General features: G+C 48.8%; 1 protein-coding gene across 2 annotated transcripts in view; it reads left to right on the top strand.

Annotated features, from left to right (window-relative positions):
• The window catches only part of PARP1 (poly(ADP-ribose) polymerase 1), a 41,457-nt gene extending 21,815 nt beyond the window's left edge, over positions 1-19,642 (top strand). For both annotated transcript variants that reach the window (XM_019976546.2, XM_019976545.2), the window contains exons 9-23: positions 1,649-1,789; positions 2,432-2,674; positions 2,937-3,005; positions 3,123-3,255; positions 5,391-5,586; positions 8,608-8,736; positions 11,565-11,648; positions 13,314-13,436; positions 13,979-14,107; positions 15,552-15,650; positions 16,154-16,306; positions 17,193-17,320; positions 18,081-18,142; positions 18,707-18,821; positions 19,100-19,642. In XM_019976546.2, coding sequence (XP_019832105.2) covers positions 1,649-1,789; positions 2,432-2,674; positions 2,937-3,005; positions 3,123-3,255; positions 5,391-5,586; positions 8,608-8,736; positions 11,565-11,648; positions 13,314-13,436; positions 13,979-14,107; positions 15,552-15,650; positions 16,154-16,306; positions 17,193-17,320; positions 18,081-18,142; positions 18,707-18,821; positions 19,100-19,181 — 1,886 coding nt within the window. In that variant the 3' untranslated portion in view covers positions 19,182-19,642. The remainder of the gene's footprint in view (positions 1-1,648; positions 1,790-2,431; positions 2,675-2,936; positions 3,006-3,122; positions 3,256-5,390; positions 5,587-8,607; positions 8,737-11,564; positions 11,649-13,313; positions 13,437-13,978; positions 14,108-15,551; positions 15,651-16,153; positions 16,307-17,192; positions 17,321-18,080; positions 18,143-18,706; positions 18,822-19,099) is intronic.
• Positions 19,643-26,499: the final 6,857 nt, after the last annotated feature.

Below are 26,499 nucleotides of genomic sequence, written 5' to 3'. Positions count from 1 at the left end.
TGTTCTCCCCACCCCACCGCCAGCAGGAGGAGGAAGGCTGGGGAGGGGCTTCTGAGAAGGATCAGGGAGACGGTTGCCTGTGGGGGCGTTGTCCTGCCTGCCTGAGTCTGCACTGCTGGTCAGAGGCAGTCCAGGTCTCCCCTTTCCGCCTCTGGGCAGCGCCCCCCCCTCCACCCCACCATTCATCCCGAGCCTAATGTGACACGGGCTCTGTCCCCTCAGAGACCCGCTGTATGTACTGTGATCGACGTGAAAGGTATTCCACACCAGCAAAGACAGTGAGATCAGTCTGTTTTCCTGGCAGAAAGGGGCTGCTGTCTTTGTTTACTCAGATATGTGGCTTAGTTGTGGCCACCATGTGGCAGGTGGAGGATGAGGATTCATCTGTGAATGTCAGCCCACCAGTGCCCTCCCTCCATCCCCTGGGGAGAGGTTGTGTGGTCATCCCGAGTCACCCTGCTGTTTGCAGGTGGGCTGGCTGGGGTTGGCATCCGGGCCCTGCGCTGAGGGTCCCCTCTGCTTTCCCCTCACTTGCAGTTCACAGCTCAGTGGTTCTGTTTGCTCTGGAGACCTCAGCCAGCTTTCAGTTAAACCCTGTGGGTGTCCCTGGTTGTTTCCCCCCTCACAGTTCAGTTTAGTCGCTCAGCTGTGTCCAACTACTTGTGACCCCATGGACTGCAGCACGCCAGGTTTCCCTGTCCTCACCAACTGCCAGAGCTTGCTTAAACTCATGTGCATTGAGTCATTGATGCCATCCAACCGTCTCATCCTCTGTTGTCCCCTTATGTTCCTGCCTTCAATCTTTCCCAGCATCAGGGTATTTTCCAGTGAGTCAGTTCTTTACATCCGGTAGCCAAAGGATTAGAGCTTCAGCTTCAGCTTCCAATAAATATTCAGGACTGATTTCTTTTAGGACTGACTAGGTTGATCTTGTGATCCAAGGGACTCTCACAGGGATGGCTTAAAGGATTCCACTGCATCACTTGTGGAAATGTGTCACTAGCTCTATACGTCTCCATTTGCAACAAATAGAAGGCACACACCTAATCCAGGTCTTCCTGGCCTGGGGTTAGTGCTGAACACCTGAAATGCCAAGGTTCTTGGTGCCTGAATCCATCTCAACTCAGTGTGGTCCTGCTGACCAGAGCTTCCAGTGGTGGATAAGACTGATTTTTTTAATGGGGTTGATTAATAAGTATCCTGTGAGAATTGTAGTTTGTTTTTAGTTGTGGAATGGGGGGAAAAAATAACAGAAGGAATTGCAAGTTAATATGATGACTCCGGCTGCCCACCCCTGCCCAGACCCCTGGCCCTTCCTTGTCTGTGGTGCAGACCCAGACGCCCCCAGACATCCCTGCTCATGGCCTAATTGTAGAACGGTGTCAGTGCATGGCTCATGCCCAGCTGGCCCTTTTTGTGCCGAGGACGGTGTGGTTTGCTGTCCTCTGCTTTCCTGGTACTCTAGCTCTTTGCTGTTTACATGGCCTTTTCCCTAAGGAGACCCATTTCTCCCTGGTCAGAGAGGGTGCTGAGGCCGTTCAGGGGCCTTGCAACCTGGCTGACTTTTCCCTGGGAACTACTGCCTCGTTTTCTGCTCTTCCCCACCACAGGCAGCAGCCCTGTCTCATGATCCTGTTTTCCATTCCAGACAAGCCATTATCCAACATGAAGATCCTGACTCTCGGGAAACTCTCCCAGAACAAGGATGAAGTGAAGGCCACGATTGAGAAACTCGGGGGGAAATTGACAGGGACGGCCAACAAGGCCTCCCTGTGTATCAGCACCAAAAGTAAGTCTCACTGGCCCGAGAACCAGGGGGACCCTGTCTGTCTCTCCTGATTGTGTTGGGCCCAGTGTCCGACACACACAGGGACCCTAGAAGTATGTCTCTTACTGCGGGCGTGGTTCAGGTTCTCTGGGAAGGGGCATGGGCTCTCATAACTTGGCCTTGCTCCCTGCTGTGGTCTGTGCTCGCTTATCTGAAGACCAGCCCACTGTTGTCACTTAGCACTGTTCACAAGATGTTGGTAGATTTTCCACTAGAACAAACGTTCACAGCTTAAGCAGGCTTGAAATGCAGAGTTCAGAGGGTACACAGATTTTTTTGCAGACTTATTACACCAATGACCATCTTAAGTCTCCAAGAGCAGAAAGTACTACACCACTTTTCCCATACAAACCTGACTCGCCTTCTGTGTGAAATGCTTGTTGACATCTGGTTCTGTAGAATGGTTTGGAGAAAGCAGCTCTCATTCATCACACCTTAGAAAAGGAGGCTTGTTGCTAGTGGCAGACAGTTGTCGAAGTGAGCGAAGTTCCTGAGTGCTAGATTTTGAAGGAAAAGAAAACTGAGTGGGGAGGAAAGTACTAAGCGAGTAACGACTCTGGAGTAATCTGAGATTTTGCTTTTTGTTCCTTCCAATTGGAACAGAGGAGGTGGACAAGATGAATAAAAAGATGGAGGAAGTAAAAGAAGCCAACATCCGTGTCGTGTCTGAGGACTTCCTCCAAGACATCTCCGCCTCCACCAAGAGCCTTCAGGAGTTGCTCTCCACCCACCTCTTGTCCCCCTGGGGAGCCGAGGTGAAGGTGGAGCCTGTTGAAGCAGTGGCCCCAAAGGGGAAGTCGGGGGCCGCGCCCTCCAAGAAGAGCAAGGGTCCCGTCAAGGAGGAAGGTGAGGCCCTGAGTGGCCCCATCGAGTCCACCCGTGCAGAGCCTCTCCCTTTGTGCCCCAGTGGTCTGATGAGTGCTGCCCACACCAGCTTTGTCAGTTCGTTTTCCCTTGACACAGAATGGCAGCAACTTCAGGTGGTGAGAGGCAACACACACATCCCCTGTTGACTCTGATACAGGCGAAGATGACTCACCTGCCCTGCCTGCCACCTTCCCCTTCCTGGTTTATTTTTAATGTTTGCATTTCTCTGTTTCCTTCCAAGGTACCAACAAATCTGAAAAGAGGATGAAATTAACTCTTAAAGGAGGAGCAGCTGTCGACCCTGATTCAGGTGAGGAAATGGGAGTGAACAGAGTGGGCTGCCAGGTTCCCTGGTCCTGGGGAACCAGAAGGGTCCCCTCCCTCCCCCTACCATGGGGGCAGACTCTCAGGAGCTCTGTCCTGACAGGTCTGGAACACAATGCACACGTCCTCGAGAAAGGCGGGAAGGTCTTCAGCGCCACCCTCGGGCTTGTGGACATCGTCAAAGGGACCAACTCCTATTACAAGCTGCAGCTCCTGGAGGATGACAAAGAGAGCAGGTGCGCCAGGGGGCGGGGAAGTGTCCAGAGGAGCGCGCTTCCGAGAGCAGGGCCCCTCGGAGCTGGGCTGTCCGTGCACCTGGGGACCAGCCGCCTCTTGAGGATCATAGGTGTGCGGTGATGTCTTCAGTGAAGGAGGGAAGAGGCCGTGGCCCCTGGACAGCCTTGCTGTCCTCAGTCATCTGTGTCACATCAGGCTCCTGGGTTACCAAAGGTGTTTAGGATGGCTTCTTTTTTTTTTTTTTCAATGTAATGGAGCCAGGTAAGAGCTGGTCCTGGCGTGCTGAGAGACAGGGCTGGCTTGACTGCCCATACTTATCTAATCGGAGTGGTCTTCCAACGAGCGGATGGGCTCTTGCTCTTGTTACAGCCGCTGTGGAATGGGAGCTACATGTAAGCGGGAGAGGTGTGTGAAAGGAACTCTTGCTAAACCCTAATGGCGGCAGAAAAGCACTTTGTATTTTGAACTTGATCTTTTCTTTTTAGTAAGTGGAAACAGTTTACCCGTTAAAGTCCAAGAGATTCAAAGAGCTTTACTCGTTGAAAGGCAGACCCCTGAGAGAATGTCAGCACCTGGCAAATCTCTGCAGCTGCCAGTTGTAGGCACTGGCAGGCTCAGGCCCTTCCCATTTCTTCAGCTTCTCACAAACCTGTCATTTAAAATGTGAACCTCGGGGACTTCCCTGGTGGTCCAGTCATTAAGACTCCATGCTTCCAGTGCAGGGGGTGTAGGTTCAATCCCTGATCTGAGGAACTAAGATCCCACATGCCGCACAGCACACCAAAAATTAAAAGACTGCCAAGTCTGTCCATATGAATGAAACAAGGTTTTAAAATGCGAACCTCAAAGGTGACCTTACAAGGGCACTTAACATCTGTGTGGCTATTCAAAGTTTGTAAAGAAATAAAATCCTACGTCGTTTAGTTTACTGCTGACTCTTGTTGGAGATTTGAAGATAGGGTTTCTTGCTTGTAAAACATAACCTTCCAGAAGCTAGCTGTGTATCGGAGTGCAGGAGGAGGAGTAGGGTTTTTGTAAAAACACAAGAGTACTGTAGTTCATAAACTGCAGGCGATGAGAACAGAACTGTCTACTACCAACACACAAGAAGTTATACTGGTGATTTCAAATGGGTGGCTTATCCTGGTGGCCTTGATTTATTGGTTTTTATAGGGAAATGGCATTATGGGCTGTTAGAAGATTTTTTTCAAGTTAGGTCCATGTGGTATCTTGAAAACATTTCTAGAGGGGGGAAAAAAAAAACAGAGAAGGAACTTATATGCCTCTGGGCAGTAGCCCAGAAAACCAGCAGGAAGCACCAGCTTTTCTGATTTTACTGCTATATCTGTACTTACTGTGGTGTGAGGTTTAACTTCTGCATGATTTTCACTAAGAAAAATGCACTCCCCCAAAGATAGGCAGCCCTGCCCCTAGAGTACCTGGGACTTAGCTCTAGCTTGAGATGGAGAAACTGAGGATATTAGCCTAGGTCTGTAGGTGGCTGACCCTGGGACCACTCTCCTGCCCCCTCCCATTTCATTGTATCTCAGCCTCTGATCTGAGCCAAAGGTTCTTCATTCTTTTTAGTACCTGTTGTTAATCCATAACTTCCAGGTAATACTTGCTGTGTTTATTTGGGAAAAGGAATTGGATGTTTTTATGTAAAGGCCTCTGGAGAAGGAAATGGCAACCCACTCCAGTATTCTTGCCTGGAGAATCCCACGGGCAGAGGAGCCTGGCTAGCTACAGTCTATCGGGTTGCAAGAGTCGGACATGACTTAGTGACTAAACCACCACCACCACCATGTAAAGGCCTCAGGATTTACTCCTCAAGTTCAGCTGCCAGATCCAAGGTTAAACTGTTCTTTGGTACTTTTTTAGCTCACTTGCCAGTATGATATGGAAGGGCATTTTTTAATTACTTTAAACTTAACAACTCTCAGTTTTAATAGAAATTAAAATAAAAGTTGTTTAATACTGGTTCCTTTTGTTCCTCTTTGTCAGTTATCATCATTTTGGGGTGTTTACAACTCTTTTCTCCCTCAAGGGAAATAGCAGTGAGAGGAAGCTCATCCTGAAATACGACCGGCTGACCCGCAAAATTGTATCTGATGCTCTTCTTCTCTTCCCACAGGTACTGGATATTCAGGTCCTGGGGCCGTGTGGGCACGGTGATTGGTAGTAACAAACTGGAGCAGATGCCATCCAAGGAGGATGCCATTGAGCATTTTATGAAATTATATGAAGAGAAAACCGGAAACGCCTGGCACTCTAAAAACTTTACGAAGCATCCCAAAAAGTTCTACCCTCTGGAGATTGACTATGGCCAGGTAATCATGCTCTGACACTTGCTAGTGCTAGTAAAAGATTTTCTTTTAAAAACCTGCCATGAGTCAGATGACATCATTGATGAATTCCACCAGATATTTAAAGAATCGATACTGGTCCTTCGTAAACTCTTCCAAAAAACAGAAGAGGAAGGAACACTTTTCAACTCATTATACAAGGCCAGTATTATCCTGATAAGCACAGATGGATAAAGACATTACAGGAAAACTACAGACCAACATAGTTATGAATATAAATGCAGAACCTTCGACAAAATACTAACAAACCGAATCTAGCAGCACATGGGGATTTAGACACTATGACTGAGTAGGATTTATCCCAGGAATGCAAGGTTGGTTCAACATGCAAAAATCAAATCAGTGTAATGTAACATGAGTAGAATAAAGGATAGAAGCCACACAGTCATCCTAATGAACACAGAAAAAGCATTTAATAAAATCCATGCCCTTTCATGAATAAAATCTACTCCATGAAGTGTGAGGTGAAGCTTATAAAAACAGTGTGAGCATTTTCAAGACTCACAAAGGAGCAGTCTTTGGAATTGCTCCCTAAACACAAGGAGGGAGGAGTTCATAGAGGTTGCTTATCTGAAGGTCATGCGACTTGCTTTATCATCAAGATAGAATTATAGTGACTACACTGGGTCACAGTTTTTAGTCCTAAATTATTTCCTGATAATTTCCCATTATTTTTATTTGTAGCTTGATCGTCTCCCTTTATATTACCAGGCAACCTTCCAGTGTCTCTTGACTGATACTATTGAGGCCATTTGTTTTTGACAAAATTCTTACATTGTTTCTATATGAAAACCTGTTGCTTTTATAATGAGGGGTGGTGCACATTTATTATGCAGAGGGAAAGAGATTTACTGCAGTGGTACAGGTTTTAACTCGAATCTTTGAGGTCTAATGTGTCAAAGGGGGATTTGACGAATTTGTAAACTGTAAGTTCTCTAGTTTATAGAGTGTCATGAACTTTACCATTAAAAACAGAAATTAACTCTTATATAATGTTGGGGTAGAGAACTTGGACTTGAGTGTTGGACATACTTGGTCTAACTCAGCAGTGCTCCCTACTGAGTTTATTTTTTGCATTTCAAAAAGATGTACAGTTGAACAACACAAGTTTGAATTACATGGGTCCACTTACATGTGGAATTTTTTCATTGTAAATACTGCAGTTCCATACAATCCATGGTGGTTGAATCCACGGATGTGCAGAGGATAGAGAGAAACTATGTAAATTATATGCACATTTTCAACTGCAAGGAAGGGTGGCTGGCACCTGAGGTGTACAAAGGTACAGAAAAGTTAAGCTCAAGGTATATGTCTGTATATTCTTCTTTTCAGTTGACAGGTACTTTTAGCCACCGTAGCCCTGGAGTCTTTCCTTACGCACTGTGTTGCTACCACCCACGTTTTGCCTTAATGTTCTAGGAGTATTTCCCCGTGTCCTCTAGAGCGGTGCTGTCCAACAGAGAGATGCAGCCACTTATGCAATTTTAAATATTCTAGTGGCTACATTTTATGAAGTAAGAAGAGTGACATTAATACTAGTTAACCCAGTATGTCCAAAATATTATCATTTTGATATGTTGATATCGAAATAGCTTTCCTTTTTTTTTTTTTTTAAACTCAGTCTTTGATAGCTGATGTTTTTCTAGCTCTTAAAACATATCTCAATCCAGAATGACCACATGTCAGAACCAGGGGCTACTCTGTTAAATGGTACTGAACTAGAGCATCATTTCTAAAGTCTGTATAGAATTCCATCCTCTGGTAGTAATAATAGTGTTAGTTGCTCAGTCATGTCCAACTCTTTGCAACCCCATGGACTTTAGCCCACCAGGCTCCTCTGTCCATGGGATTCTCCAGGCAAGAATACTGGAGTGGGTTGCCATGCTGTCCTCCAGGGGATCTTCCTGACACAGAGATCAAAACCCAGGTCTCGTGGGTGGCTGTAGTTTGTAATTTACCAAACAACACTCTCCCATCCCCCAGTTAGATGTTTAGATTATTTTTAGATATTCGCTATAATGATGCTGATGTACATATTTGTATGCCTTTTTGTTTACTATCCTTAAGAGTTCCTGGTTACAGTATATGCATATAAATAAGGCTTTTTAACATATTAATAGTTTGCCTTCAAGTAAAGTTACAGCTGGAAGATAAGAATGCATGCAAAGACGTGTGTTTCAGCATTGAGAGTAGATCCACTGTGACACTGACAGCAGCACCCTGAGCACTAGCACACGGGTTCTTCTCTGCAGCTTCATTAAGCCAAGCAGATTCCAGGAGCAAAGCCCAACACCAGTTACCCTCATTCAGTCAGGGTCTTGGCTCAGCCTGGGATCCCCAGCTGGCTGGAGTTATAAGTCTTGTGTTGTTAGTATATTAGGAAGAGCAATCCCAGGGAGCAGGGGTGAGGGGTAGGGATGATGCTCGTATGTGCTCTAACGCTGTCAAGCTGCCTGACAGGAAGTGGGACTGGTTGCTTGATCCTTTGGCACTATAGAGAAGGCTGTGTGAATTCAGCCTTGGGTGAGGCAGTGTAAGAGAAGAAAGGAGGCAGAATTTGTCCATCAGTCCAGTGTGCCTTGGGTTTAAGGTTTGCCCTCATAGGTGCCAGCAGTTCCACGTTGGGCATGAATGGGCACTGGGCAGGTTCCCAGGCACAGGGCACCAGCAACAACAGCGTGGGAGGCCGTGCGGGTGCCTGCAGGTCTGCCTGTGCAGAACTGGATGCTTCGGTGGTGTCTGGAATAAGAATCGGGAGCAGCTGAGAGGATCTGGGGCGCACAGGCAGTCTCATCCTGTCCATACTCAACATCTTCCTCCTGGCAACTAATGCCAAACCTTTTTGATGAACACGCAGCCTTTTTTTTTTTTTTTTTTTTTTAACCTTTTGGTGGCACTCCATCCTGTATCCTTTCTCTGCCAGATGACACTACCACAACTTTGCTTGGGTTGTTTAATTGGGTCTCTTCCTGATTTTCCCTACAGGATGAAGAGGCGGTGAAGAAGTTGACAGTAAACCCTGGCACCAAGTCCAAGCTCCCCAAGCCAGTGCAGAACCTCATTAAGATGATCTTTGATGTAGAGAGTATGAAGAAAGCCATGGTGGAGTATGAGGTTATTGCACTTTTGTTATATTTATGAGCATTTGCTGGGGTGGATGATTGGAGTGCTGAGTTGGCAACGAGTTCAATGGCTGGTCTTCAGCCTGAGACATACAGGAGTTCTGTGGCCTGGGGTACCTACACTTTCACAGAGAATCATTGGCCTGTTGTGAAATAAATGGTATGTTGTCCCCATTGCACTTTTTCCCTTGAAGTTGCCATAAAGGAGTGTGGGGCATGGTTCTTCTGTGGCTCAACCAAATAGGCCACTTGGAGTTGTCATGGAAGTCCAAGATGGAGCCCATTTACAGTGAAAGAACTGCTGTGACCAGCAGAGAGCTTCTGACACTTGCTTCATCAGATAAAATTCATACCAGCCAATCATAGGGTGGAGGGGAGGGGGAAGTGATGACTGGAAAAGTGGCAGGGACCACCAGCCAGGGCCAGGTGCTCTCTGTTTGTCCCCTGGGAGATGAATGTTCTTGCTGCCTCTAAGCTTGGAGCCGCTTTGAAAAAGAAGCAGGGACTAGCAGAGTGCAGGCGTTGCAGATTAGCCTTGACCATTCTGCCCCTTCACGAGCTTGCTTCCTCTCTGCTTCTTCCAGCCAGCCTTAAAGAAAGCAAGACAAATCTGGGTTGTAGAGACCACTAGCAGCTTCTCTTTCTCAGCCCTGCATCTCCCTGTCTTAAGCCCAGCCTGGCAGGACTGCTGGGGCTCTGCTGTTGTTACAGTGTTGGGTCATGACTTAGACACCCCTAACAGGTGTGAAGATAGCTAGGGCTTCTGCAGATATCTTGTTCAAGTAGATATACAACCAGGCTTCTTGCTAGGAGGTCTGACAGGTTTGAACAGCTTATGGGCAGGCTCAGCAAGAATGCCTAGAGAAGAGGTGTACCAGAGTGGGCAGGGGCATCTTCATTTCATGAATCTTTCAAAAGAAAGGTTCCACATACCCTTTCTGGCTTTCTGTACTCTGGCTTCTCTGTGATTCATAGAATTTCTCAGCTGTCATCAGACCCAGTCTCTCTATGTGAAATGACTTTTTTTTTTTAATATTGTTTTATACTCTAAAAAGGGCTTTCCCTGGTGGCTCAGACGATAAAGAATCCACCTGCAATGTGGGAGACCTGGGTTGGGAAGATCCCCTGGAGGAAGGCATAGCAACCCCACTCCAGTATTCTTGCCTGGAGAACCCCATCACAGTGGAGCCTGATGGGCTATAGTCCATGGGGTTGCAAAGGGTCAGACATGACTGAGCAACTTAGCACACATACACTCTAAAACAGCCTAGAGACACGGAACTAAGTGGGTTGGGCATGTGGAGAGTGGGGCACCCACTCCCAGCCCAATGGACTGCACGTGAAATGGGGTAACCAGGTAGATAAGGAAACATAGTAACCAGGGGCACTGTGTGCTCCCCTGGAGCAGGTGAGTCCTGAGACCAGAGCAGAGTCCGAGCCGGGCCGGGGAGGGTGTGCGCTGAGTCCAGAGCCCACGCTCCAGCTTTGAAGCCTCCTTCCCCACTGCAGCCCACAGTCGCGAGTGGAGGTGGCTTGTGCTGGTTGAGCCCTTTCCTTGTTCTTGTGGGCTGTGTCTGTGCATCTGAGGGTGTGGGTTAGAGAAACCAGGTCTTTTTAAAACAAGCACCAGAATTACCCAGCTCAGGAAGGGCTTCCCTCAGAGTCTCTGCTGTCACTCTGGTCACACTGTTCTTGGAGTATATCTTCTGGAGTTCCCTCTTTAGAATTGCTTTAGAGCCAACTCACAGTCCATGCTTGGGTCACTCTGCTCTTTTACTATACTGTGTCCTTGGCTCAGAATACATTACCCATCCTCTTCCCTGGACTGCACTCCAACTGTTTAAACTCTTCCCAGAAAGCAGCTCTCCCGGGGATGGGCGGATGGGCAGTACTGAGAACACAGAGGCTGTCACCACTGGCCCCTAACTGGGGCCTGTTGGGTGTGAGCACTTTCACATCCTCTTAATATTTCATCTAATCAGATAGCAGTTCCACTTCTTGAGCGCTTGTCCAGCTCCATCTTTGTTCCAGGCCCCGCAGACACTAGCCCCAAAGATGGGCTAAGTGCAGTCCCGGGGCCAGGAGCTCAGGAGTTCTGCTGGAAACAACCCTAGAGACAGCGGCTCAGGATTCAGAGCAGGGGGCCCCGTGGGGGGCTGATAGAGGAGGGGGCCTAGCCAGCATTCAGGCAGGTCGTTCCCATAGGGAGTGGGTGCCTCGCTCCATAGCTGGTGACCAGACCCCTGGCCACAGAGTTCATGCTTCTCCCACTGCAGCCAGCTCCCTGCCTTCCTGCTGGTTCCCAGGGTGTTGTGAGCAGCACTGTTGTAGGGACAGATGTTTAACCTTCAGGGTGACTGATTTGAGGGGTACATTGTTAGCTTGATGTCAGTATGTGTGTTCAGGAGCGTGTCGTTTTAAAAATAATTTTCACCACTTTATGGTTATTTTCTGGCTGGGGATGGCCTTGGCTCTGAGACCCCAGGGAGGGCCTCACTTGGGAATTAGATGAGAGTCCTGCTGTGTTTTCTTCCAGAAGTGTGGGACTGTTTCAAACCCAGTACAGGGGTGGGGGCTTGGCTTATCTCTGCCGTAAATGAACAAAGAGTCTTCTCTCACAGACTCCCATCCACTGCACTGGGGGTAGGGCTGCACAGCCTGTGGAATTGGGTCACCAGGTCTCCTTAGGAGGGCCAAACAGACTGTGTCTGCTTCTTTTGGAGCCCAGAAGGCCTGGGGTGATGTTCAGTCCGGCTCTCCCATCATCACGCCGGACAGTGCCCAGCTTTCAAAGGGAAAAAATCCCCCCTGTCTCCTCAGATTGACCTTCAGAAGATGCCCTTGGGGAAGCTGAGCAAAAGGCAGATCCAGGCTGCATACTCCATCCTCAGTGAGGTCCAGCAGGTAAGACCCCAGCCTCTCCTCCAGCTGCCCCATGCTGGGGGCAGGGGCATCTCCTGGGCTGCCTGTCGTCCTCTGGTGGGGAATGCAGCAGTACATTTACTCAAGGTTAAGAAAATAGACATACTGATTCCTGCTGATTTAGATGGTTTTCAGTTCATCAAGTATGACAAACAAAGTAAGGTGATCACAATCCTAATGAATTAGCAGTGTTTTCAGTTGTCAGATATGAAGTAAACACTTTATGCCTGATGAGGAGTTTCATTCTCCTGCCTCATAAAAACGTTCTGATTTTATTCTGTGTGTCCTTAAGAGAGGCTGAGTTTATTTGGCAGTTACTAGGAAATCATCAAGTAGCATCATCACGCAGTTAAATATCGCTTTGCTCTTGCTCATGTTCATTCCACGTCCACTTGGCTGAGCATCTCCCAAGGTCCCCCGTCCCCAGTGTCTTCCAGCCTCTGCCCTGGAGGGTTCCACTTGTGTTTGGGGATGGCACATGAAAGAAGAAAACCACACAGGACGCTGAAGTCGGACCAGGGCAGGGGACTTTAGCTGATGCTGGAGAGGAGGCCCTGAAATGTAGCGGTTAAATCCGGTTACAGCCAGTCCTGATCAGTTGACCTCTTTCCTTGTTACCCAATGCCAGAGACCTGAAAGCCTGCTCAGCCTGAGCTCTTTCCCATTCCAGAATGTCCAGGCGGAGGGGCTGGGGTGGTGTCCTTTGCCTGTTGCACAGAGCAGCCTGCAGCACAGGCAGAGGTTTACAACGAGGACAAGCCCGAGTCACCGTGAGAAGCCAACCTAGGGCTTCAGGTGCTGACTCGTTGCCCCTTTACCCTCCTGTAGGCACCGAGGGTGTCTGCCGAGCGTGCACTGACTAGGGGTCCAGCTCCTCCGTTTCTTTGTGCGTTTACTGAGCACCTTCTGCGTGGAGCACTGACTAGCAGTGCGGCCTGGGGAGGGGCTCACCTTTCTGTGCTGGCCCTGGCCCGCCCCACCCCGCCCCCGCCTTAAAGATGAAGGTCAGTGGCCTAGGTGGCCGGATTGAATTTTATAGCAAAGGGTCTTTTTTTCTCCCCCTCAAGGAGTGTTGTTTTTTTTTGTTGTTGTTGTTGTATCAGGTCTTAGTTGTGACCTGTGGGTTCTTTGTGGCAGTGCACAGGCTTCACCGTAGTTGGTGATGCTCGGGCTTAGTTGCCCCATGGCATGTGGGATCTTAGTTCCCCAAACGTGGATTGAACTCACGTTACCTCCATTAGAAAGCAGATTCTTAACCACTGGACCACCACAGAAGTCCCCGACAGTTTGTTGTGAAATCTTTTCAAACACGCAGAAAGTTGAAAGACTTCTGTAGCAACAGCCAGTGTGCCCACCATCAACATGCCCCAGTGGGTATTTTGCATAGCGGTGCGGGGTTTATGGGTATATAAATGCACAACTGTCTGTACACGTGAAGTCGTGTACGGGAAGCCCATGTGTCCAGAGCCACCCGGTTTGAGGATGGGATCCTGCCGCTGCCCAGCTGACAGGCGCTGCAGAAGGTGGTTTCCTGGCCTGGCCACATAGACTTGGTGGCAGCACCTGGCTTCCAGAGGAGAGAGTCCGGCAAAGTGCTGGGAGCTCAGCGGTGCCTCAGGCTGTTCCCTCTGTTCCCTCCCCCCAAAGGCACTGTCCCAGGGCAGCAGTGACTCTCACATCCTGGATCTCTCCAACCGCTTCTACACCCTGATCCCCCACGACTTTGGGATGAAGAAGCCCCCGCTGCTGAACAACGCAAACAGCGTGCAGGTAGCACCGCGGCCCAGGAGGAGCCACTGGTCTGGGCTGTGCAGGGCTGGGTGTCACTCCCTCATCACTGCCCCTCTGTGTTGTGATCCCCGAGGGCGGTGGCCAGGCCCACCGCTGGGCTCTCATTTCAAAGTAGGGTATCGCCCCATATCAGGAGCCTGATCATGGGTAGAACAGTTGGGTTTTCCTGCCCTTGCTGAACCACGTCAGTCTGGGGGAAAAGAACTATAGGAGAGGGGGGGAGCATCTTTGTCTCTGCTTTCCCTTTCTCCTTCATTAGGCAGCCAGTGAGAGGTCTCCACCTGTCACCAGTGTGTGGGAGAGAAACCCCACACACAAAGCCATGTGGTTGCTGCCTCTTCTGCCCTGGAGAGTGAGCCTCCTTAGCATTCCAGAAATCCTTAGGCGTGTACCCTGTGAACAGAGAACAGGCTGTCCCTGGACACCTGGGAGGGACCTCGTCACTGTGTTAGACATTGTCTGGGTTCTGGGTCAGTTTCTCCCTCGCCTTGTACTTAGCTCTAGGTTTTCCTTTCCTCCAGGCCAAGGTGGAAATGCTAGACAACCTGCTGGACATTGAGGTGGCCTACAGTCTACTCAGGGGTGGTTCTGATGACAGCAGCAAGGACCCCATTGATGTCAACTATGAGAAGCTCAAAACTGACATTAAGGTAACAGGGCCTGCCCTTTCTGAAGCATCAGACCCTCTGTCCCAAGAACAGTGGTCCCCAAACTTAAACATGCATCGGGATCTCCTAGAGAGCTTGTTAAAACAGATTGCTGGGGTCCAAGGATTGACCATCCTGATAAGGTTCCTCGGTGTTTCTGCTTGTGGTCCTCTGAGAACCTCAGAGCCTTCACCTGTAAAGAAGCACCTTGTTTGCGAGGCAGGCTTCCAAGTGAAGGCAAGCGCTGATGGCAGCCGTAATAAAGCTGCGGTGCCTAGATGCATGTCCTCTGGAGTCAGAGTGGCTGTGTTGGTGAGCACAGTTCTTGAACTTGGGTCTGTTGGAGGCTTGGGCAGAAATCACCCTGCCTTGGCCAACCGGAGAAATTTTTGCCTTAGCTACAGGCTTGCCCTGGCTTTGAGCCTGGTCTCACATCTCACATGTGCCTCATTTCACAGCCCATGTCCTGCCCTGCAGTGTGAGGAAGTTCAAGTACACTGGGATCTGTTCAGCCTGGTGTCCTGTGTTTACATAACTAAAAAGAGCCTTTGCTCCATCCTTAGGACAAACTATATGTTTTGTGTGGTGTGTGGGTGTATGCCGGTAGGATACCAAACAGCCTAGTTCTTCATGAAGGGGTTTGTTAATGTCTCCGTTAATGATTGTGAAGCCATTTAATTAAGAAGCAATGAGGAGAACTAGAATTTCTGCATTCTCTGAACTTTGGATTAGACTGAAAATATAAGTCCCATCACACACTCATTGATTTAGGCAGAGATTCCATTATCTGATGGTTATTTAGTGCACATTTGCTCTGAGCCACGATGTGCTGTCCCTGAGGATTCAAATGGAGCACCCATCACCGTCGTCAAAAGCCCTAGAGTCTGTCGTATCCTCACTGCTTTGGGTTGCAGGTCTTGGCTGCAGGGTGTCTCCTGGCCCCGGGGCTTTAAGTCATGGTTCAGTTCAGTACACGCAAGCAAAATCATTTCCAACTCTTGGTGACCCCATGAACTGTAGCCCGCCAGGCTCCTCTGTCCATGGAATTCTCCAGGCAAGAATACTAGAGTGGATTGTCATTCCCTTCTCCAGGGGATCTTCCCGATCCAAGGATTGAACCCAGGATCTCCTGCTTAAGTTATGGTTAAGGGGACTATTACCTGAGAGCCAGCTAGCTCCTCATTGTAGAGGTTCCCCGCTCCCAGTGAGCCCCACGTTCCTAGCTTTCGTGATGGCCCAAAGCATAGGGTTCTAAGGCAGGAGGGAGGCTGGGATCATGCAAACAGGTGATGCCCGAGGAGATGGGGGGCCTGGAACACAGGCTGGCTCTCTCCCACCCGGGCTCCACGTGAGCCATGTATTACTTGTTCGTCAACCGAGCCTATTGTTGTTCTCCCTGCCTCTGTGTGGCTCTCCTTGCTCTGATTCCAGGATGCTTTATTTCTAGGTTGTGGACAAAGATTCCGAAGAAGCCGAGATCATTAGGAAGTATGTGAAGAACACTCACGCGACCACACACAACGCGTACGACTTAGAAGTCGTCGACGTAAGGCTCTCTCCTCCCTCTGCCCCCTTTGTGTCCTGTCAGCTCTTCCCTGCCCATTCCTCCGACCTGGGCCGGGTAGAAAAGAGCAGTTGGCTTTGCTTTAAATAACCAGAGGAAGTGACACAGTTGTTTGTGGGACACAAAAGTCCATAGTCTTGTGGTTTGGGGTTGGCTTTTTATTCTGTTTTAAAGGACATTTCCTACCTACCATTCCAAAAACCTAGTTCTCGCCTAGTTTTGGAATCAGAACTATTATGAGAGATCCAAAATAAAGTGCCTCAGGTGTGCCTCTGCTGCACGCAGTATGCATTCAGCTGCTGGTCCCTACTGGACGAGACCTTGAGTGTCTGTTGGTGCATCCCAGCCCGATTGGAACACCTTACGTACTGCAGAAGGCCTCACATGTCTCAGCTCTGTTCCTGTGTCTCTTCGGATCTTCCAGTTCCCCCACAGTAACCTGTGGCTCCTTCCACCTCTCTCCTTTATGTAATAACTCCGACCAGATCTTCAAGATAGAGCGCGAAGGGGAAAGCCAGCGTTACAAGCCGTTTAAGCAGCTGCATAACCGGAGGCTGCTGTGGCACGGGTCCAGGACCACCAACTTCGCGGGCATCCTGTCCCAGGGTCTCCGGATAGCCCCACCTGAAGCGCCTGTGGTACGTGCCTGGCCCGGGAGCCATAACAGGAGAGGGGTGGACTCTGCCCATCTCTGCAGCCATCTCCACTTGAGCCCTGTGGGTACTTGTGTGGGAAGCCTCTGTGTGCCTCTGTGACCACACAGCCTTGTTTAAAGATGAAGGCACAACCATGGTGGTTAAGGTGAGCGTTGCCGCACGGCCCTTTCCTGACCTTACTACCAAGCTGCACACAATTTCTGGAACAGAGGAAGTGAAATGTTTTGCAGACCCTGCTGTGAATGATAATTGGGTGTTGACTGGCAGAGAGCACAGACTTTGGCCACGGGCCAGGCTGAGTCTCAACCTACCTCTCCCACCTCCCAGCTGGGGACCTCCAGTCTGCCTTGGTAGAGTCTGCTGCTCAATTATAGACGTGACCCACAGGCAGGAACTTAAGAAGGGTCTGCCAGGCCCCTTGTTCTGTAGTTGTAAAAAGCAAGGAGCTTAATGACCGGACTTGTTAGTGTGGCAGAGTCCACTGTGCCGTGCAGCAGCAAACACTCTAATGTCTCTTAATTCCATTTTCCCTTAAAGGAATAAAAAGTATAGCTGTGTTTACCGGGTGTTCACATGTGCCACACCCTGGTCTAAGAAGCCGTTAGTAGCTCATTTAATTTTCACAGCAGCCCCATAGGGTTCTTTTCCCCAGTTCAGCGAAGAAAGTGAGGTCCAAAGAGATCCCAGTGACTTCTCACAGCCCCTAGGCAGCAGGTGGAGCTGGGATCTGAACAACTTGCTCCTGAGCGCAAGCCTCTGCCCTCTGTGGGGGCTGCTAGTAACCTGTCAGGGCTGTTTTCTTGGCACCTGGCTCACAGTCAGCGCTCCCATTAGAAGGTTTTCAACTGTCCCTTTTCCATCTCTCTAGACGGGCTACATGTTTGGTAAGGGAATCTATTTCGCTGACATGGTCTCCAAGAGTGCCAACTACTGCCACACGTCCCAGGGAGACCCAATAGGCTTGATCCTGTTGGGAGAAGTTGCCCTTGGAAACATGTGAGTAACCCCAGCTCTGGGGCTGGTGGCACTTGATGGGGGTGGATGGGGTGAGCTGCAGGAAGGAGCTTCCCCTGGATAGGTGTGATCCTGGAAATTCCCCACCACAGTTATAGGACCCACCAGTTCGGCGGTGGGTGTCAGACACCAATGCAAGTTAAGTGAATGAGGGAGGCACAGAAATGCTTCACAAAACCAAGACAGGAAGACAGCCAGGCCTCAGGTACTGGCAGTTCTGTTCTTCCTGTGGACTGGGAAGCACAGAGGGTGGTCACTTCATTGCCCCTGTCCCCCTACTGATTTTTAGATTTCCTTTCTGAGACCAACTCAGGTTGAATTGGAATCTTAATCCCAGTTGCAGATTCCTTGCAGAGAAAATCTGATTGGCCTAGCTTGGATTGGTTGTCCACCTTGGCCTTATCGACCATAATCCGGAGAGAGCAGGGTTATGTAATAGACCAGGAGGGGTCTCAGGGTCCTGGACTGGACAAAGTTCCACAATGGCAGCTACACCATAGCTCTAATCGGGCCCTTTCCTGGAAGCAGCCTTCTGGCAGTGATCGTTGGCACCAGCTGTTCAAAGGGGGCTGCACCTTCCATGTCTAGAACCAGAGCAGAGGGGAGCTCCTAGCAGGGAACGTGGACTGGGCTCTCTGAGTGGTGGTCTCAGCAGCTTCTGTGGCCTTGCTTTGCTGTTTGTACTGTTGGTCTGAGAGCCCAGTGACTTTAGAGGCTCTTCTGAAACTACCTTCTCTTATAGGTATGAACTGAAACATGCTTCGCATATCAGCAAGTTACCCAAGGGCAAGCACAGTGTCAAAGGTAATGTGTTTCGGAAGCTGCTGCTGCAGGTACCCAGGACGGCACAGGGAGGGGGCTTTGTTTCCCCCAAAGTCATAGTTTCTGTGGCTAGCTGTTAAAAGTTCTTTTTTTTTTTTTAAAAATGTTTGACTCTGGCCACAAATGACCCTGGTTTTACAAATGCCATAGAAGAGTTCTGGTTCCCGCTGCTAATTACCAGGTGCACTGACTTTGGGTTCTAACCTGACTCCTCGCTTCAGTATTGAGGGCCTTCTGGTGGCATAGTGGTACCTGGAGCTTCTTGAATTGCTATAGCTCATAGCCCGTAATGATTTAGGACTTCCTTCTGCCTAGGTGAAGCGAGGGCTTTGGAATTCTACTTAACGGAAAGCAGGGTGGGGGCACTACTATGCTGATGAAAATCAGTTAGGCTGGAACTTGCTGTATACCTACAGCTGTATGTCTGGAAAGAGGACACAGTATTGGGTTTCGTATGTCTTTTAAATGTATATACAGATCTCATCTCTCTGGACCGTTTTCGGCATGTTTCCACAAATCATATCCCGTCTGCCTTCTGTCCTGCAGGTTTAGGCAAAACTACCCCTGACCCATCGGCTAGTATTACTGTGGATGGTGTGGAGGTGCCTCTCGGGACAGGGATTTCATCTGGTGTTAATGACACCTGTCTGCTGTATAACGAGTATCCTTTTACAAGTGTGCTATGCATGCCTCAAGCAAAGGTCTGGGGCTGTGAAGTCACTTAAATGCAGCCAGTTCACCCAGGGGTGGGCTGGCTCAAGACTGTCCCGTGGTGTGTCTCACGGGGAACAGTTCCCCTCAGTGGTCTCCCCGGTCAGGATGAGAGACCCAGCCCCCGACCTGGGAGGGTTTGTGGCGTGTGGCCGTAGGCCAGCTTATGGGCAGCAAGCATGCCCTCCTTTGTGGAAGCGTTTGTACCTTGACACACTTCCCCTCCAGGTACATCGTCTACGACATTGCTCAGGTCCACCTGAAGTACCTGCTGAAGCTGAAGTTCAACTTTAAGACATCCCTGTGGTGAGCTGTGAGGTGCGCAGGCTGGTGACTGGCGTGCTTTGCACTGACTGGCCAGGCAGAAACCTCAGCTGAGTTGCTGAGGCATAGTAGCTTCACTCAGTCTCCTTAGAAGGGATTTTATATGAACACTTGGTCACATGTTTCAGCGATTTTCCCAGCTTTTCAAATCCCTTGATTGTGTTGGGCGGGGGAGCGGGCGGGGGGTGGTTTCGGGGTTTTTCTCCTGCCAGCCATAACCCTGGTAGGTGCAACTGACAATAGCGGAAAAGCTGGGGAGGGTCTTACCTGTGTCTAGATTAGTCCAATGAAAGAGCCTTGCAGGCCACATTAGAACATCTGCCTTACTGGTTTCCCCAGGGAAGGAAAAAAATAATCTTCTACCCTTGTTTTTAAGTATTCATCTTTAGTTTTGGAAAAATGTTAAGTGTTTATTTTGAGGTCAAAATAAAAACTAATTTCATACTATTTAAATTTCCTTTTTTTTTTTTTTTCACTTTGTATTTGTTGTCACCCTTTCAGCCTCTTGTTTTTTGGTGAGAAGTGTTGGGAGACCACAGGGAGGAGCTTTAACAATTTCTCATACTGAGAAACAAAAGGCACTTTCCTTTTCTAGAAACTCGTGAACATGGAAGCTCTCGGAATACATAGTAGTTTTAGATTGCATTTAAAATTCTGTTTTCCTCTGAGCAATTTTGTCTTCTAAATTAAGACTAGCATCACCAAAATACCAAAGGGCTAATAGTAATTCTGGATTAAAATGGAAATGGCTTCTGTCGTTATGTGTGTTTGGTCTCCTTCTGACTGCGGATCTGTTCATCTTCACAGTGCAAGGTCCACAGAGACTGTAGGGGGATTGTTTGCACCCGTATCCATGAAACCCCAGAATGTGCCAGGCAACATACAGCAGTGGCCAGTAGGAAAGCCCCATCTGAGTAACAGAAAGCCAAGCATAGGAGACCATGCTTCTTTCTCTTCAGTTTATCAGATAGTTGGCGGTGATAAACCTGTGTCAGCATGCACTTCCTTTCTGTGGAGTGTTATCTTACATATACTACGTTGCCTCCTGCCACTGCTGTATATTGGAGCATAGTGCTTATTAAATATTTACAATTAAGTTCCCTGAAAGCCAGAATGGTATCTTGTGACACTTTATTAAACCTTCTACAGAAGGAGAATGGGAAGTGAGGGCTAGAAGGTGGAGTCACAGGTAAGAGAAGGCCTCAGAATGAGCTGCTGTTGCAGCCCCAGACACACAGGTGTTCTGGGTCAGAGGAACAAAGAGCAGACTTCATTCCAGACAGGAAAGAAGAAAAACACATTTTCTCTGAGTTGTTACATTGAAGTGATGATAGCGGCAGGTGCAGTTATGAACTGTGACTGTGTGTCTTGGTAGCCATATTTGTGGCTTTCTGCAGTTAATAAAATTTAAGGGCCACACAAAACCCAAGTTAGGGTGTCATATTTCAGAAACAGGCAAACCAGCTTCTTTATCTTTTGTTTGGTGTCCTTAACTTTTGATGAAAATCCTTAGCAAAATCAACCTGAGGCCCCTCTCCTGGTTAGCTGGCCACTCAGTAATGCTCTCAGGCTCCCTAGATCCTGAATATTCTGTACTCTTCACCATTTTTTTTTATCAGCACAGAGAAGGGCAATTACCAGCCCCCACCCCTCCCTGCACCACAGTACCTGATTAAACAGAGTATTTTTAGATTGGAGTGATTGCTTAATGGGTTTTCTATAATCAGAAGTGATTTCTTTCTTTAAAAGAGATTCTGATTCCATACTTTCTTGCTAAAAGAGGGAACCTGCCATGTTATGTTTCAATATTCATTTTTTTATTTTCTTCCTTCACTTTACAAAAATTGAGGTTAGCAGCTAAAATGTGTATAGTTAGTTTAAAATTGTAAATCATACAGAAGCACAGGGTGCCTGGTGAGCCAAGGTGCAGCCCTGGGCCTCTGCTGGGAGCTGCCTGCCCTCCTGCCTTTGCCTGGAAATGCCCTTGGACGGCCGCAGCTGCCAGAGACAGCATTTGGCTCACGTTTCAGTCCACACTGTTCACACAGCGTGGCGCATGCCCGTGGTTTAAATGTTCTAAGCAGAAGCACCACCCATCACTCCAATGTGTTAACCAACAGGGTTTGCATTGGCAGTTCTCTCTTGCTGCCCTCTTTTGGAGGCTGAGAACAGCACCTCGAACAACCCTGTGAGAGCACTCCTGTGAAGCTGCTATAGTGATGTGATGACTGGAGTTTCGCACTGGGGTAAACCCCCAAACACTGTGCTTTTAGGGTCCCCTGAGTTAAGCCCAGTGGCAGCTTGGCCATGCAGAGTGTGTTCTGTGTTCAGTGTTCACGCTGAAAGCCCTTTGACCTGCTCCACACACCTTGTGTCTTCTCTCCATGAGGATCTGAATATCAGGGATAGGTTTATCTCCAATCTGCTGGGCTGGTTTTAATTACTCTCCTTGTCACCCAGCTACTTTAAGGATTTCATATTTCCAAAGTAGCATCACTTCCTCTTCAATTCCCCAAATACTGGGAGTTGTTTTTTTAAAGGAATGGTGTTCTAAGTAAGGCTTTTCGTATTGTGGCTCCCTGGGAGCTTATAGCTGGTTTTGTGGGGTCCAGAGTAGTGATGACCAACATCCCACCACCTGCCTCACTTCTGCCCAGTAACCTTTGCCTGAAAGATCATCAGGCAGGTCCTATTTGCATTTCTCTGGCTTAGGACAGCAAAGCCAGGCCAGGATCTAGGTTATAAGCAGGTACATTTTTGGAGACTCATTTTGGAAAATAAAAAGATAACGGCCTGCAAACATTTTCCTCAGGTAAGATGTTGCTGACTGGTGGACAGGGCTGGAGATGGGGACACCTGGGCATTAGCCCTGTTCCACCACTGTGCCTTTCTGGGCAGGGGGTCTCACCTTGCAGCAATGGGCTCGTGCCCGTAAGTCAACTGGGTTTGCCACGTGTCCATTCACCCAGATGTGGCCTCATTGAAGGTGGAATGGGTCCTAAAGCTGAGCCAGTGTGCCAAACAGGGTGAGGCTGCACCACAGGGCCTGTGAGATCTTAGTTCCTTGGTGGGGTCAAACCCTCGCCCCCTGCGTTAGAAGCATAGTCTTAACCACTGGACTTCCAGGGAAGTCCCCCAGAATATGTTTTAGATCAGATACCAGCCTGTGGTGCTAGAAGCAAGGGCTAGAGTGGGCATAGCTCCTGACTCTTGCCACGTGTGACTTCCCCTGGAGCTCTGCTGGTTTGGAAGTCCAAGGCCTGAGGGAGACATGCTTCCCTAGGGGCCACGACAGTGGTTCCACCGACTTGGAAGATAAGGCTGCCACTTTAGGGCTCTAAAAACCACCATCTCCACAGGCAGAGAAAGGGGTTACTCTACTGGCTAATGTGACATTACCCAGTGGGAGATTGGGACGCTGGACCTTGGAGGTAGAAGGACAGTCTGCAGCCCGGGGGCTTCTCAGCATCACCTTGTCCATGGCGTAGTTGGACGGGGGTGGGGTGGGGAGCGGAGCTGCGGTCAGTGGAAGTCCGCAGCCTGTTACAGTGGTGGGGCTGTTGGGGACCTGACCCTCAGGAACGATAGTTTGGGCACTTCACCAGGTCAAAAACATCAGCTAAGGTTCAGACTGAGGACAGAAGAAGTAGGAAAGAAGAAGCTATAGGTAACAATTGTGGTTTTATGACCCGAGCATAAATAACTGAAATAACCAAGTACGGGGCTGTAGACAACTGGCCTGAGTGGCCTGAGCCTAGGATGTGAGATGATGGGTTAGAAAGGCTATAAATGTAAAATTGTTTATAAAGTGTCTATAAATGTCAATGTGGGGCTTTCCTGGTAGCTCAGCTGGTGAAGAATCTGCTTGCAATGCAGGAGACCCCAGTTCAATTCCTGTGTCAGGAAGGTCCCTGGAAAAGGGATAGGCTACCCACTCCAGTATTCTTGGGCTTTCCTGGTGGCTCAGATGGTAAAAAAATCCACCTGTAATGTGGGAGACCCAGGTTCGATCCCTGGGTTGGGAAGATCCCCTGGAAGAGGGCGTGGCAACCCACTCTAGTATTCTTGCCTGGAGAATCCCCATGGACAGAGGAGCCTGGTGGGCTACAGTCCATGGGGTCACGAAGAGTCGGACACAACTGAGCGACTAAGCACAACACAGGCAGGTGTTAGTAAGGTTACATTTGTGTACCCCCAAGCTCCCATGCATAATTCGGTAGATCCTGAACTCAGGGATGCTGTTGCCTGAGAACTGGTGGTGGGTTCAGCTTGGGGGAAGCAAGGTTCAGGGCCCAAAGGAGAGAACCCCTGACTTCCCAGGGTCATCTGAGTCTCCTTTCAATCAGGGCTTTTTCTCTTGACTGCAGAAAGATGAATCAGGGCTTTACTGGTGGCTCAGTGGTAAAGAATCCACCCACCAATGCAGGAGACACGGGTTCAGTCCGTGTCTGCATGCCACAGGACAACTAAACCTGTGAGCCACAACTACTGAAGCTTACACACCAAGAGCCCGTGCTCCGCAACAAGAGAAGCCACCGCCATGAAAAGCCAGTGCACTACGACTAGAGAGTAGCCCCTGCTCTCCCCGACTGGAGAAGGAGGGCCCATGCGCAGAAGGAGGGCCCATGCGCAGCAGCCAAGACACAGTGCAGCAGTAAATTTTAAAAGGAGAATGTCAAAAAAAGGAAAAATCTAGCCATTCTGAATGCCTGAAATCTGTTGGTACCAACCTCTGAGTTGCTCTGAGAGTGTGTGTGCTAATTCCTATAAAGTACTTGGCATGGTTCCTGACCTTGGTATGCCCTCAGTAAACTTCAGCCATTATTGTTGAAATCCTAACAGATACCTTTGGCTGGGGTGTGAGTTGAAACAGGAAGCTCCAGTTTAAAAAAAAAAGAAACAGGCTTCCCTAGTGGTCCAGTGGTTAAGACTCCACCCTTCCACTATAGGGAGGCATGGGTTTGATTCCAGGTGGGAAAGTTTTTCATGCCATGAAGTGTGACCAAAAAAAAGAAAAAAAGGAGAAACCAAGGAACAAGACTAAGGAATAAATCCTATGCTTGCTGGGAGCCATTGGACAGTCAGGAGGAAGTGAAAGAAACGTGAAAGTGTGAGTCACAAAGTCGTGTCTAACTCTTTGTGATCCCATGGACAGTAGCTCTCCAGGCTTCTCTGTCCGTGGAATTCTCCAGGCAGGAAAGTGGAGTGGGTTGCCATTCCCTTCTCCAGAGGATCTTCCCCACCCAGGCATCAGGAAGAAAAGCCCAGAGTTATAAAGGTGACCTTATGCCCACATTTTCAATCTCCTGGGAAACCTCACCTTGACACTGGCCTCCCCTCAGTGTGCCTTCATTCTCTGCCCCTCCCTGTCACCCCCTTAACTGTAAAGGGACGGACGCTCCAACAGTGCTCCCCCCAGGCCCAGCCCTGCTTCCAGCCAGACCTCCTGGGGCTCAGAATAGCCCAGCTGCTGTCTCAGCAGATGGCCAGTCTAATTTTAGCCATGTGGTGCTCACCCAGAGACCAGGCTGGGCTGTTTAGATTTGAATAAGCCAGTGTGCGACTTTGGTTTGGAGCCAGTAGCAAAGCTTTGAGCTGTTGTGATCTGTGTCTGCTCGTGCTTTACAGGCATTCCAGAAATACAATTTTTGAAGTATTTTGTTTCTCTAAACCAACAAGAGCCCAAACTGTAAAAAAACCAGCGGGCAGTCAAGCCTGCGGTGTGTGGGAACTAGCCAGGAGACTGAGGATGGAAGGGGGTGAGAAGCAGACGGTGCTGCGGGCTCCTGCCCTGCTCCCCCAGCGATGGGCAGGTGGCCGGGCCTCAGTATCCGGGGCACACCTACCCCTCGATGCTGCCTTTGTCAGAACACAAGAAGAGAGTCTTAGCTTCCCAGTTCATCTCCTGAACCACTTCTGGTTGATGGGCTGTATTTTTGATGCTGTGAAAGGACTGTGATCAGGAAGAAATTAACCACAGATGTAAATAAGAATGGGCTTCCCAGGTGGTGCTAGTAAAGAACCCGCTTGCCAATGCAGGAGACGTAAGAGACTTGGATTTGATCCCTGGGTAAGGAAGGTCCTCTGGAGGAGGGCATGGCAACGCACTCCAGTATTCTTGCCAGGAAAATCTAATGGACAGGGAAGTCTGGCGGGCTGCAGTCCATGGCATCACAAAGAGTCAGATGTGACAAGCAACTTAGCATGCACACATATACAGTCCCTTAAGACAAGGTAGCGTGAAGTGGCAGATGTGGAAACTCGGTCTTGGAGAGGTGAGACTGTCCAAGTTCCCACCACAGATTGGAATTGAGCAGGTTGAGAACCTGTGTTTTCCAGCATGATATTTCTTACACATCATCCCCCATATATGAAGACTGTTTTGCATACAAATTATCTCAGAGAGTTAAGACAGCCCAGTATGGCTTGGAGACCCCTGACGTAGCCTGCCTTTGCCTTTCTGTGAGCTGATAGTTGAGGACCCGAGAAGACAATTGCTAGAATGAGGAGACCAGGCTCTAGTTCACAGCTTCCAACACTGGGTCTGTGAACTCTTAGAAGGTGCTGGATGGTCATCAGGGAATCCATTGAGTCAGCAGCTGCTTTCAGAGGTAAGAAAAGGAAAGCAGGAACTTCCCTGGCGGTCCATTGGTTAAGACTTTGCCTTCCAATGCAGGGGCCATGGGTTCAATCCCTGGTCAGGGAGCTAAGATGCCTTTTAGACAAAAAAAAAAAAAACAAAAAAAACTAATACACAGAACAGAAGCAATATTGTAACAAATTCAATAAAGACTTTAAAAATGGTCCACATTAAAAAAAAAAAAAAAAAACTAAAAAAAAGAACAGGAAAGCAGTTCCAACAATAATAATATATGTCATCTCTCCAGTCCCATCACTTAATGCCAAATAGATGGGGAAACAGTGGAAACAGTGGCTGACTTTATTTTTTGGGGCTCCAAATCACTACAGATGGTGATTGCAGCCATGAAATTAAAAGACGCTTACTCCTTGGAAGAAAGTTATGACCAACCTAGACAGCATATTAAAAAACAGACATTACGTTGTCAAGAAAGGTCCATCTAGTAAAGGCTATGGTTTTTCCAGTAGTCATGTATGGATGTGAGAGTTGGACTATAAAGAAAGCTGAGCGCCGAAGAACTGATGCTTTTTAACCGTGGTGTTGGAGAAGACTCTTGAGAGTCCCTTGGACTGCAAGGAGATCGAACCAGTCCATCCTAGAGGAGGAGATCAGTCCTGGGTGTTCATTGGAAGGACTGATGTTGAAGCTGAAACTCCAATACTTT

The sequence above is a fragment of the Bos indicus genome, chromosome 16 (genome assembly GCF_029378745.1).
Source record: "Bos indicus isolate NIAB-ARS_2022 breed Sahiwal x Tharparkar chromosome 16, NIAB-ARS_B.indTharparkar_mat_pri_1.0, whole genome shotgun sequence".
Classification (NCBI taxonomy): Eukaryota; Metazoa; Chordata; class Mammalia; order Artiodactyla; family Bovidae; genus Bos; species Bos indicus.
Note: the sequence above shows the minus strand (reverse complement) of the source record. Positions and strands in the feature narration are given on the sequence as shown.